General features: G+C 37.1%; 1 protein-coding gene across 4 annotated transcripts; it reads right to left on the bottom strand.

Annotated features, from left to right (window-relative positions):
* Positions 1-206: 206 nt before the first annotated feature.
* LOC109064392 (branched-chain-amino-acid aminotransferase, cytosolic-like) lies at positions 207-12,299 on the bottom strand. 4 transcript variants are annotated; one of them, XM_042720340.1, is made up of 18 exons: positions 11,829-12,299; positions 11,706-11,744; positions 11,501-11,604; positions 11,050-11,116; positions 10,745-10,836; positions 10,560-10,664; positions 10,408-10,475; positions 10,175-10,271; positions 6,598-6,675; positions 5,920-6,120; positions 5,525-5,635; positions 5,261-5,380; positions 5,020-5,183; positions 3,642-3,784; positions 2,069-2,154; positions 1,611-1,751; positions 1,432-1,506; positions 207-1,332 (listed from the first exon to the last, which is right to left on the bottom strand). In XM_042720340.1, exons 1-18 carry the CDS (start codon positions 11,914-11,916, stop codon positions 1,291-1,293), a joined length of 1,821 nt encoding a protein of 606 aa, XP_042576274.1. In that variant the 5' UTR covers positions 11,917-12,299; the 3' UTR covers positions 207-1,290. The 4 variants fall into 4 exon arrangements, with proteins under 4 accessions (XP_042576274.1, XP_042576271.1, XP_042576272.1 ...); XM_042720337.1 differs by lacking the exons at positions 10,175-10,271; positions 10,408-10,475; positions 10,560-10,664; ... (3 more) ...; positions 11,706-11,744; positions 11,829-12,299 and adding an exon at positions 8,280-8,428 and having other exon boundaries at positions 5,920-6,287; XM_042720338.1 differs by lacking the exons at positions 10,175-10,271; positions 10,408-10,475; positions 10,560-10,664; ... (3 more) ...; positions 11,706-11,744; positions 11,829-12,299 and adding an exon at positions 8,280-8,428.
* Between the last annotated feature and the right edge of the window lie 538 nt (positions 12,300-12,837).

Here is a 12,837-nt window from a genome sequence, read left to right as displayed (position 1 = left end):
TTTTTGCTTTCTTTTAGGATAAAAATATGAACCAGACATGTTTTGGGGTTTTTGAGATTCAGCAAATAATGAGTGCAAGAAGTTTCTAAACATTTTACATCCACCAAACATTAATGTTGGATCAAAATTTATGCTTAATAACCAAGCAAACTAGACTTTCAGAAACAAATATTTGCAGGCGGTTGAAGCCAAAAGCATATTACGTATTTGGATGCAAATGGAATTTATTTGTAAAAATACAGTAACAGAAAAAGTAAAGACATCTACTGCGAAAAACCCTTAAAGATACTGCCAACAAAGAATAGTAACAGCCAACTCCATCAGGCACTTAGACAGAAGAGATGTGGAGTAGTGCATGGTTTAAATACATGTTTAAAATGAAGAAAAAAGGGGGGTTTCACAATGAGTTGACAGGTATTCTAACCATTAAAACAACACCAGAAATAAGTTAAAACTGATACATTCTACATGTACAGTGAACATTATATATTTCACAAACACATGTACATACAGGTCACATTATTGTTCTGGATATCATATAGATAACACACACAGAGCCTAGTAATGATCACCTACGATTATCACATCAAGACTTTTCTAGGGGTCTAATGAGCTGCTATGTCTGGGCCGTCCTGAAACCCTTTGTGCGTGCATAAGTTCAGCTCACTGTTTTAAATTATCTAAATCTGGCAATAACACATTTTCTTTGTCCTTTTCTAAACAGAAATATACAATCATTTACACTTTCTTTACAAATTTGAACCAATTTAGTGTCTTTTAAAAAGAAACAGAACTGTTTAAATTGATGCGAAATGAATAGCTGTCTGTCCTCTTGCTAGTAAGGAAGAAAATCATGAGGTGAATGTGAAGGTGAATGAACATTTACATTAAAATGATTACATGCTGAAGTCTGAACCTTCTCAGATGCCTGATTTCTTAGCACCATTCCCGCAATATAAAGGTTGAAATGCTAATAAAGGTAAACGTTGTAGGAAAATAACATTTTAGGAGACAGCAAAAGATGATGGGTTGATAAAAAAAGAAAAAAAGTTTACAGGTTGGATCAGTAACTATTGCAAGGAGAAAATATTTGCTTGTTGCTTATGATGCTTGAGCTTAGGTTTAAGGACGAACTCTAGTGCTACAAATTGTGCCATATGGATATCCAAGCAAGCATCTAAGGACATTAGGAAAGACTGCATATATTTAATATAACACCCCTGTCTATTTATTCCACACACAAACACTTGAGATGAGAGGTTTTAAGACATGAAACCTGCGTCAGATCAGTTAGATGATCAGCGGTGCCCAGTCCCGCTGAGTGCGTCCATACTGTACATAGAGAGACAGAGGTTTAGACAGAGTAACAATGGAATGAAAGAAATTATATATTAATATATTAATTCAAGGGCTATTTGAAAACTTCTCTACCTGGATGTCAGTGAGCTCCTTATGGAATCTCTTGGCAAGGTCCGGTCCATTCTTCATTGTGGGAATTTGGTAAGTCTAAAAGATTTAAATAACAAGAACTGTGTTTGCAGTAAATGTACAAAAGTTTTTTTACACTGGCAAGATACTGTCAGAGGACATTTGCATTAGAGAAGCGTTACCTGTCCTCTGTAGAGCAGACTGCCAACTGGACACACCACGCATGCAGTGCCCGAACCGAACACCTCCAGAATCCGTCCGTCATCTAAAGCGTCTATCAGCTCCTTCATTAAAACTCGGCGCTCTGTCACTTTGAAGTCTCCCTGAAAAAGACACGCGACCCTTACAAACATTACTATGGCAGAGCTATGATACAGGTATGGCAACAGACGTCTTGGTACTTGATGTGCAACATGTTTACTGAACAATTTTCATATTCATATACCATAGTATTACATGGTATTAAAAAGAATGTAATAGTGCTAGAATTGCACATGTCCTTAATGAGGACACTGATATGTCAATTACTTGAATATTATCTTACAAATATGGTTTTGCAATCTAGATAGATATTAATGTTTTAGAGAACACATGAAGGTGAGAGTTGAAAAACTTCCCCCTTTCCATTCATGTTTCTCACCCATTCTCTAGCGAGGTCCAGCAGTGACTGCCGGGTGACTCCTGGAAGAATGATGCCATCCAGTGGAGGGGTGACCAGCTCCTTCTCTATAAAGATGCAAATGTCAGCAAATACATTAAGATGCATTCAAATTTACCACCAGCAGAGGGACACAATCATTCTTCATGGAAAACCAAATGACTAAATGTCAACATCTTGACCAACTATACAGCAGGCCACTCTGCCCATGCAGTTGACTTGACTTAACCTTGCTGTTTTGAGAGTGAGAAATGGACCGGAAGCAATATACACTGTGAATGTTTTTCTTGTCAGGGCTTCCATACCATTTTATTGATTAATTTTTTTATTCCTTCATGATTATCGAATAAGGATTTTTAAAAATCACTTGATAGAGACTACACACACACACAAAAAACTATTTCTAGCTAATTAAATATTGTAGAGAAGAGCACAACTTAAATTTGAACAAATTTTCATGATAGAGATTTCCATAACTCTATATTTTACTTATTTTCAAGACATTTCTAGGCTTGAAAATCACGATTGTCTCAGCTTTCTAAGTGTTTCATGACTGCGGAACCCTGTTAGGTATTTTTACACACAAAAAATGGGTAGTATGCTTTTGTTTTATTCCTAAAACAATATAACTTACTGTCTACAGTGTTACAACTGGTCCATATGTGTCAACAAAGGCACTTAAAGGGCTAGTTTACAGAAAAATTTAAATTCTGTCATTAATAAATCATGTAATCTCATGTCGTTCCAAACCTGTAAGACATTCATTCATCTTCAGAACACAATTTTTGATGAAATCCGAGAGCTTTCTGACTCTCTCTAGAAAGCAACACATATACCACGTTCAAGGCCCAGAAAGGTAGTAAGAACATCATTAAAATAGTCCATGTGACATCAGTGGTTCAACCTTAAGGTCATTGTACACTGAATCTGAAATTATCATCCAAAATTTTTGCACATTAAAAAATAAATATGACCTTGTGTTGTGTCAATTACGTTTACATTTTTGTTTTCTATGTGCACAAAAATTATTCTTGTAGCTTCATAAAATTACAGTTGAACCGCTGATGTCACATGGACTATTTTAATGATGTCCTTACTACCTTTCTGGGCCTTGAAGGTGGTAGTTGCATTGCTGTCTATTAATTAAAAATCTTAATATGTGTACTGAAGATGAACAAAGGTCTTACTGGTTTGGAACGACATGAGATTACATGAGTTATTAATGACAGAATTTAAATTTTTAGGATTAACTATCCATTTAGGTGCCTTTGTTGACACATACGTATGAGTTGTCACTTGTTTCTGTAGACTTATTGGGACGACAACCCCTGTGGAGTACCCAGTACCTGCTTAACTCGTCATATCCTTAAACAGAGAGAAGTAGCTCTGGCTACAATATTTTTCCACAAGACGCATGCAGTTTTGTTTATTAACCACTAAATTGCCAACAGTTACAATGTGTACATTTAAATAAGCACACACATTTGCACCTACAGACTGTTAGGACTGCAGAAGCTTTTAATTCAGAGTTTCTAGAAGCTATTGTCCCTCTCACCTCCTTTCTCTGTGGTCCAGTAGATGAAGAGATTCATGGTTCCAACCTCAGTGATCTCCTCATTCTCTCCGTACAGCCAAAGGACCTGCTGGCATTTCTGCCTGGCTGCCTCACTCTGAACAGCAATCGTCGGCCCGTAGTTACTAAGAAATATATATAAACAGACATCAGATAATCTGAACACTCAGGACAGCAGCGCAAGCTTTGCTGAAGTGGGCCTTAAATGCATAATGGGACAGTAGGATAAGGACTGATAATAGAGGTGAGTGGGGACACATAGACAGAAACCAGAGCTGCATTAGTTGTAAAGGGTCAGCAGACTGCAAAGAATTTACAACGATGCCAAGTTGTGACTTGTACATGACCAGCCTACTGCAGCCTGTGCAAGCTAATCAATTTCTCTGAATAACCTGAATGTGAAAAGCTACTTCAAAACTCACAAGTGCCATGAAAATTATACAATATAACACTGACACAATTCCAAAAACATCAGCACACTAACACAACATAAAAAAATTAAAATTAAAATACCAAAATAAAATAAATAAAATAAAATATAAAATAAAATTCCATATATATCAAATATATCATAAAATGCTTATATGAATCACAAACATTTTTATACACAGCTGCCCCATTTTCAGGGGCTCAAATGTAACTGGACAAATATATATGCTTTGTGATGCTTTGCCAGGCCTTTACTGCAGCTGACTTCAGTTGTTGTTTGTTTGTGGGTCTTTCTACCTTTAATTGTGTCTTCAGCAAGTGAAATGCACGCTCAATCGGGCTTAGATCAGGAGATTGACTTGGCCATTGCAGAATATTCCACTATATTACCTTCAAAAACTCTGGGGTTGCTTTTGCAGTATGTTTTGGGTCATCGTCCATTTGTAATATGAAGCGCCACCCAATCAACTTTGCTGCATTTGACTGAATCTGGGCAGACAGTATATCATTCATCCGGCTGCTTCTATCCTCTGTCACATTAACACTAAACACCAGTAACTCAGTGCCACTGGAAGATAAACTCTAGACCTTTTACCTGCTTAACTGAGGTAGAAATAAAGAAGGATTAGCCCATGTCTGTCCATGAAATGGCTTTTGAGTCAACTGTTCAATTACTTTTGTTTTTCACCAAACCCTATTGTATATCCCCAGAACACTTGGAATATGTGGCATACGACTGTTCTGACACATTTGCGCCTTTTTTTTTAAAGTTTGATGCTGGTTACTATTCACTGCCATTGTGTGAGCAGGACTTTTTTTTTTATTCTACTTTTGTGGTCCAAAAAAGAAAGAAGGGCATACAGCATAAGAACAACACCAGGAGGAGTAAATAAATTACTTCATTTTTTGTGAAATAATTGTGAAAACCCACCCTCCCATCTTGTATTCTCCAACGCCGCCCCTCCAGGCCCGGACATATCGAGGATCTGCCAGCAATGACACCGGACTAAAGCCTCCAGTTGCAAAATAAGGTCCAACAGGCCCAACGATGACAAAGAGCAACGCATGACCTGCTCGAGACACACCTAGAGAAGGCTGCAAACAGAAGGAGGGTCACCATTAAAGATAAAAATCATTCAGTAAATTATATTTTAAAACTGAAATTTTCTTACTTCAGTTCCTATAAACGTTGGTCTGATGTACAGGCTGGCGTCTGTGGAGTAAGGAACCCATTCTTGGTCGATCTCAACCAGCTTATTGATACACTTTATCAGTTCGTCCTTATCAAACAACTAAGAGAGATACAGAGAGAGAATATGCTGATGGAGATGGGAGAGGATACGGCACACAGATTGGCTAAGTGGAATTGTGATAATATCACAGGGCATTAGTCAAGAAGCTGAAGTAATGCCTTATGGAATAAGATAAAGACTAACAGGCAGGCAGCTCCTCTCGGTGCTCCGGTACATGCGCTCCATATTCAGCATAGGCCTGAAGAGACGGATGCGGTTATCTACTCCCCGGAAAGCCTTCATGCCCTCAAATAGCTGAGAATAAAGCAGAATATCAAAAAGAATTAAATAAATAAAAGATTCATAAAAGAGAAATAGGACATTTTTGGGGGAATTAGTCTTAAACATTAGTAAGGCCTACAGTTCACTCCAGTTCAAAATGGATCATAATAAACCTATATTAAGACAAGGTCAAATAACTGTGCAGAACATTCATGGAAATACTAGCTGTAGAAATACAAATACTCAGTCTTAATAAGCTCACCAAGAATAAATGACTAAAAGGTACTAAGAGTCATGTGGCTCATACACTCCCTCACCTCTATGGAGTAATGCAGGGCTGAGGAAGCAGGGTGAAGGGACAGATTCTGGAAGGGCTTGATCTGAGGTGCCTCCCATCCTCCTGCTGCAGACCAGCTGATTGTCAGCATGTGGTCTGAAAACTGCTTGCCGAACACAAGGGTTGAGGGCTCTGGCTTTGGCTTCAGTACAGGGTTCCTCTCTATGGTAAGATCTGCAGCCTGGCACAGACAACCGGGGAGAGAAAGAGAGAGACAGAAAAAGGGAGAGAAAACGAAAAGACAGAGAGGGGCGGGGAGTAGCGGGCACGTGGAGAGATGTTTATTCATCATCACTGATTGCACATGCATTTGAAAAATGAATCTGGATTCATCACGCCAGTCAAGCTCTTATGGAAATTGAATTAAATTAAATTGTGGTGAGAAGGGAAGGGAGGAGTTTGGGGGGGGGGGGGGGGGGGTAGCGTGCAAGAAAGCAAAAGCACAAAGAAAAGAGATGTCAGATCCCACAAGGCGACACCGTGGCCTGCTTAACACTTCAGAAAATACAACTCAGAATGAGCCGTAAAACTTGTGATCGTAAACTCTGAGCCAACTAAAACAAACACACAATCAAAAAACCTGAGGCCCAGACTGACTTGTGGTGGCATGGAAATAAAAGTAGTGCATACACCTGACACAACAGGTTTGTTTCAGTACCTTGAAGGAGGAGCTGACGAACCTCAACGACCCACATGACAGGGAGAGATAGGGCTGAAGAAAGCGTCCATTCAGGGCCTTAAAACACAGAAACAGATTGTGACTTCGAATGTTTCCTTTCAGTCAGACACAGAGCATGTTGTTCTTGACAGCTGTTGTTTAGCCCTCGTGAGATGTGAAGGTTGAGTATGTGCCAGCTGTATATATACCTGCATAACAGTGCTTTTAATAGCTAAAAAAAACCCTGAGTGAACAAGCAAAGCAAAGAAAGCGAATGTGTGTTTGCCTATTTTACTGTAAGACACACACTAATCCTACTTATATTACTGTTTTCTTTTCGTTTTTTATTGGACATTTGTTTACATAATAAATAATGTAGCAGGGATACATGATAGTTCTGTAGGGTGACCTCGCCAAACTCTGTGCATAATTTGGCAGGCAAAACCATCTTATGGCAAGAGGTTTTACCATTAGTTCCTGAAATACTAACTAGCATATCTTACTGCAACTAGTATTATTTTAATTATTAATAAGTAACCCAAAAGGTGCTAGTATTGTTTTAAACGTCACTATAATAATTATTCATTCAATTCCCTTTGTTATTAGTCACTACCAAAATATTGTCAAGTAAATATAACACCAACACTACTGGTAACAAATTTGGAAAGAATTCAAAGGCAAAAGTTGCCACTATTCAACTAATTTTTGTTAGTATTAGGACTCTCAATTATAAGATTTTTTTATTTAGTTATTTTTTAATCTCACTATTTACAAAATGGCTTTTTACTTGTATGTAATGACCGGTCAGAATTTTATTGTTCAACATTTAAAATTAAATTTCAATACTAAAATCTAGTAAGATTAAACATTTAGTTACATGTAACTAAAATATAAGCACTAGCCCCTCATGACAAGTTACAAGTAAATCAGGAATAGCAGCAACAAGTGGATTACATAGTCAGAAGTAGGCCAGGTAGTTAATACAGACACCTATTGATTACATTTGCAAACTGTAACCAGTAAAAGTGTAATAGTTACTTGTTGGATAGTGACTAATACCAAAGGAATATACTAGGAACTGAAAAGGCATTGATCACTATTACTGAAATGAATTATAGCATCTGTATCTAAAAAAATAGTTACAAGTAAAATTGTAAATCCTACTAATCATTTTAGAAATATGAACAGTAATTTCTTAGAAAAGTGCTGGCAACGTTAAAATATATATATATATATATATATATATATATATATATATATATATATATATATATATATTTTATGAATGATTGTTAAAACGGCTTGCCATAGGCGCGTGCGTTCATACGGAAATACGTGGAAAGCTGCTCTCTCTCATTCATTACGCGTTCATCCGCGTCTGGAGATTTACAGACAGATTCGAGTGTGAACAGCAATTCAGAATGAGAAACAACAAATGACCCTCTGATGTTTTATCCAAATATGAAATCAAACACTTAAAATCATGCATCCCGCTCATGTGATAACTGAAACTTGCGTGTTGTAGATTTGCATCGACGATGATCTGCAGTTTAACGCTGCTAAATTCGGTTCTGTTAAATATACTCCAGATAGGGTGTTTAGACAGAGCCGTTAATTATTGACAGCAGGATGTGGAGATGTGGGGTAAGGGTGGAGATAAGTGAAATGATCTTTGAACTCACCGTCCTGATCGCTGCCATCGCTGCCGTGCTGAGATGAATGGTAAACTAGTCCGAGTGCGAGCAACAGCCCGGGACTCTGCGTTCCGGATTGGACCCCTAAGAAAACAGCGGCAAAGTGCTCAGGGTTTGAATTCTTCAAGGGTTCTTTATTATTTATTTAAGCGCATTTGCATTGTTTTCAACACATGCCAGTGAGATATGTGCATCAGAAGGCTTGTTTGAAATATGATAAACATTATTATTCGTGATGTCAACAGGATATAGCCATTTATGTATACATATTATTTCTGAACACTCATATGATAAGCTTAATAAATAGGTATGAGTCGATTATATCATCATCATCCTAATATTTATCATCTATATATGAATTTTAAAAGTCATTAATGTTGCAAACTATTCCTGTCCATCAAAATGTTAAATGGTAACCCGCGGGTGGGAGTGATGGGTCTCTGGCATTTGATTGGATAAAAAAAGTAAAGGGTCAAATCTACGCAATCAGGGCTTAAACAAGGTTATGAGGAAAATTTCCAGTCATTGGCCAGTAAATGAGGCGTTGGTCCGATCCGGTTAAATGATCGGCTTTTGGACATTTGAAGAAATATGTCAATACCTTCAGCTGACGATGTGATGAAAATAAAAATAGCCTGTCACCTGCGTTTGTCACTATTGTAAACCAGGCTGTATGGCTTTAGATTACACAGAATCGTAGTTTCCATTTGCATTTTAAATTGAATTGTGTTTTCTTTCTTTGAATTAAATTTTCTGTCTCAAACTCTGAAATCTATATTAGGCATTGCTACCAAATTAGCATCAATCTGATTATTATTTACTGGTTTGTAACTTGCATATAATGCAATGCATTTCCAGCTGTTTAATATAGTTAAGGACTAACCACAACATTTTGATATCAAAAGACTGTCTTATATCATCATATCAGAATAATCCCCGTTAGTGGCATTGGCCACGCTTCTGACATACTTTTTCTAGCTAATATTAAGTAAAATAATTTGACTACAGTGTAAATTAATTACGTTTTTTAATGAATACAAATAATTTTGTGAATGAAGCAAATCACAACCTGTCAAAAGTCATTAAAGATTTAAAAAATCACAATTGGAAATTGAATTAATGTGTAACAAACAGTCCAGGGAATGTTTACATGTAAACACCAGTAAGTCTTTGCACATTCATGGTACTCACATGAATTCACAGTGCAGGTCCCTTACATATAATATTTAAGTAATATTTGCATTTAAAAAATGAAAAACTTAGCATTTAGATTAATTAATTAAGATTTCACCAATACCCCAAAAATACCTATTACTTTATAGATATACAAATAAATGCAGTTGGCTTTAAATTGAACAATTATTGCACCATTTACCTGATCATAAGGCGGCATGAAAGTGCGAAATGGCAAGTGAAAGAAAAACAATTTTCAATTGCTTAGAACTTCAGTAAACTTTCAATAATGTGATTGTTTAACATTAAACTTAACCTCACTCAAATAAAAGTTGTACAAATAGATTCGCACAATGATTTGAAATGGTGCAATGATTTAAAACAAAAAAACAAATTGCAAATAGTTGCACTGAGAAGCAGCATGAAACAAGCTGTCTGAGATGAGAAATGAAGCCATATTAACATTTCATGGGCCTTTCCATCAATGTCCGGTTATGGAATTTGGCTTTTGAAGCCGTAGTTCAGTTCAGCCCCTCCGCTCAGAAACAAATCTATCCCAGTACAGAAAGTGGCATCAGCTGCCAAAAAGAGGGCAGCTAATCCGCTCTCAGTCTCCGTTCCCATTCGACCAATCAGCTGTTGAGTAGAAATATGTTACTAGAATATATTCAGCAGAACAGCATTGCATATTTAACCTTATGAACACCTACCTGAGCATTTTCACCCCCCTTGACAGTGGCAGCAGCGTCTTCTGTGCGGCCAGCAAGCTCCTCCCACAGAGGCGTCATTATATTGCTTGGAGAGATGCTATAAAAGAGTTTGAATGTTAATAAACAGCATGTTCACAGATGAAAATTCAACTGGATCTGAAATAGAGACAATCCTATATATTTTAGATATAAATAAAAAAAGTAAGGGACAGCTTGGATGTAATGTCACTCACCAGTTCACTCTCACTTGATAGCGACTCTCATCCACAGCCATTGCTTTAGTCATGGCGGTGATCGCCCCCTTGTGCAAATATGTGAGTATTACTGTTACATCCAACTTGTAAGATGATCAAGTAAAGCACACAGGACAAGCAGAGAAACTCACCTTGGTTGCTACATAGGGAGCTGCATCTTTCTGACCTATCGAGGCCACAAGGCTGGACAAATTGATGATGTTTCCTTGTGTTTTACGCAGATACGGCAGCGCATACTGCCCCGAGGTAATGGAAAGAGGTTAAAAAAAGTCGTTCTGCACATGTAAAGAGACCAGTTTTTACATCACATCCTTACCTTTGAAGTAAGGAAGTAACTGATGAGGTTCAGATTAAGCAGGTCTCTAAACTCTTCCGCAGTGGTTTCATCTGTGGTCTTGTGAGGGGGGTCTGACAGGGGATTTATATAGAGAAAACTACTTAATAGACAATTTATTTCGAAAAAAATATTTATTTTTATTACTATTTTGTAAAAAAATTTTTAATACATATAACTTTTCTCCAAATAAATCCAAAAGTCCCTTTTTAAAATAAAGAGTGTAGAACAAATTAGAAAGTTTAAAGTACAAAAAAATAACTAGGGTGAATAAAACTTTGACTTACGCCACCCAGCGTTGTTCACCAAACAGTCTATTTGTCCAAACCTCTCAATCGTCACATTGATTAATCGCCAAGATGATATATGACAATAAAATTAATGAAACAATACATTCAGAACTACATGACATATTTGTTTGGGAAAAGTCCTGCACCATGTAAATGATGTATACTTATTTTTAAAAGCTTAACCCACAAAACAGCACACAGATCGTTTATACATTATATTTTATATAACTGATCTCAAGTTTTACATGGAACCCTTAAAAAAAAAAAAAAAAAAAAAAAAAAAAAAACTAAAACCATAAAAGCTGAACTGCTAGTTAATTCTTAGTTAAGTGTTACTATTATTCGACCCATTTCCTCTGCATTATGTATTCGCTTTTATGTAAATACAAGTTTAAGAAGAAAAAATAAAGGAGTAAGATCTGAATGCAACATGAACGCCAGTCGGTACCTTGATGTCGTCCTCTTTAGTCACGTCACATGACACAAACGTGCACGATCCCAGTCCTTCCTTGTTCAGCACAGACTCAAGAGACTGGCCAGCTGACAACTCAGCTGACAATCGTAAAAAAAGAGAGAGAGAAAGAAGGAAACGTTATTGCATTTACTGGAGAAAGAGACGTACAGTCAAAACTCTATTTAAATCAATCACATACTCTCTTGTGCGCAGAACACAACTTTGGCTCCGTTTTGCACTGCAAAGCAAACACGAAATTAATTTGACTTACTCCCTTTACTTTCGATTACTTAATGGAAGTATAAATTTGATAAACCCTTACCAAACACTTTAACGATGCCCCTTCCGATGCCTCTAGTGCCCCCAGTAACGATGACCACTTTGTTGACATAACGCTGCGCACAAGCCATATGTTACGACAAACCTTCACTTACGTGTAGGCTACTTATGCAGCAAATGTAAATAATGTCAAATTTCTGCACAAGCTGACAGAGACTGCTCGAGTAAGCAGTTTCCAGTGTACTTAAATCATCTGATAGAGATATAACCGGTCATGTGTGTGTCAACTAGAGATGATCGCTTCCTGGACGAAAAGATATTTTGAGGCTATTTTAGTAAACTCGATGAACCGGTTCGCTGAGTCCGACTGAATCGTCGGAAATATGATCCTATTCCTGTTTCCCAGCTCTTCCTAACTCAGCTGCGCTGCTCCTGCAGGTGCTCCACCAGCAGACTGAACTGAGAACAGTCTCTATCGGACATCGTGTCTCGCGCAGAACACCGCTGGAGAAAACTGCGCATGCGTGCTGCCTGCAGTATGGGACGTTTGCAAAGCAGCTGTAGTTTGTAACACACCTTTTTTTATTATCATTTTATAATTGATACAGAAATAATTTTGTATTTTATATACTTTGTCCCAACAGATATTACCAAGTAAAAAAAAAAAAAAAAAAAAAAAAAAAAAAAAAAAAAAAACACTATCAATATAAATATTTCCATAAAAATCACCGTGTATATCCTTCTGACTGAACTAGAGTTGCACAAACGAGTCACTCTATGAACTAATAAACTACTAACATGCGTGGATCGAGGACTTGAATGAGAAACGAAATGCATGTTTCTTTGGGTTCTCATGAATTCTGTAATAAGGTGAGCTGATTAATAGTTTATTCACTTTATATGCGTTAGACTTGTAAAACAAACAAACAAACAAACAAACAAACAAAAAAATCCCGCGTTTACATATCATTCATGTATTTGGGGCTTTGAAAACCTGGAATGAGTTACTATTAGGCCAAATGCGAAAGACACGTCGACTTACGCCACCCAGC

This window comes from Cyprinus carpio, chromosome B3 (genome assembly GCF_018340385.1).
Source record: "Cyprinus carpio isolate SPL01 chromosome B3, ASM1834038v1, whole genome shotgun sequence".
NCBI classification, from domain to species: domain Eukaryota; kingdom Metazoa; phylum Chordata; class Actinopteri; order Cypriniformes; family Cyprinidae; genus Cyprinus; species Cyprinus carpio.
This window is presented reverse-complemented; position numbering and strand designations above follow the sequence as displayed.

Coding starts and splice junctions, on each gene's coding strand:
- LOC109064392 (XM_042720340.1), bottom strand. CDS start 11,916: ATGGCTTGTGCGCAGCGTTATGTCAACAAAGTGGTCATCGTTACTGGG. Junction 5,636..5,919: donor CCCTGCATTACTCCATAGAG/GTGAGGGAGTGT, acceptor CTTTATTCTCAG/CTATTTGAGGGCATGAAGGC. Junction 3,785..5,019: donor GGAGAATACAAGATGGGAGG/GTGGGTTTTCAC, acceptor TATATTTCTTAG/TAACTACGGGCCGACGATTG.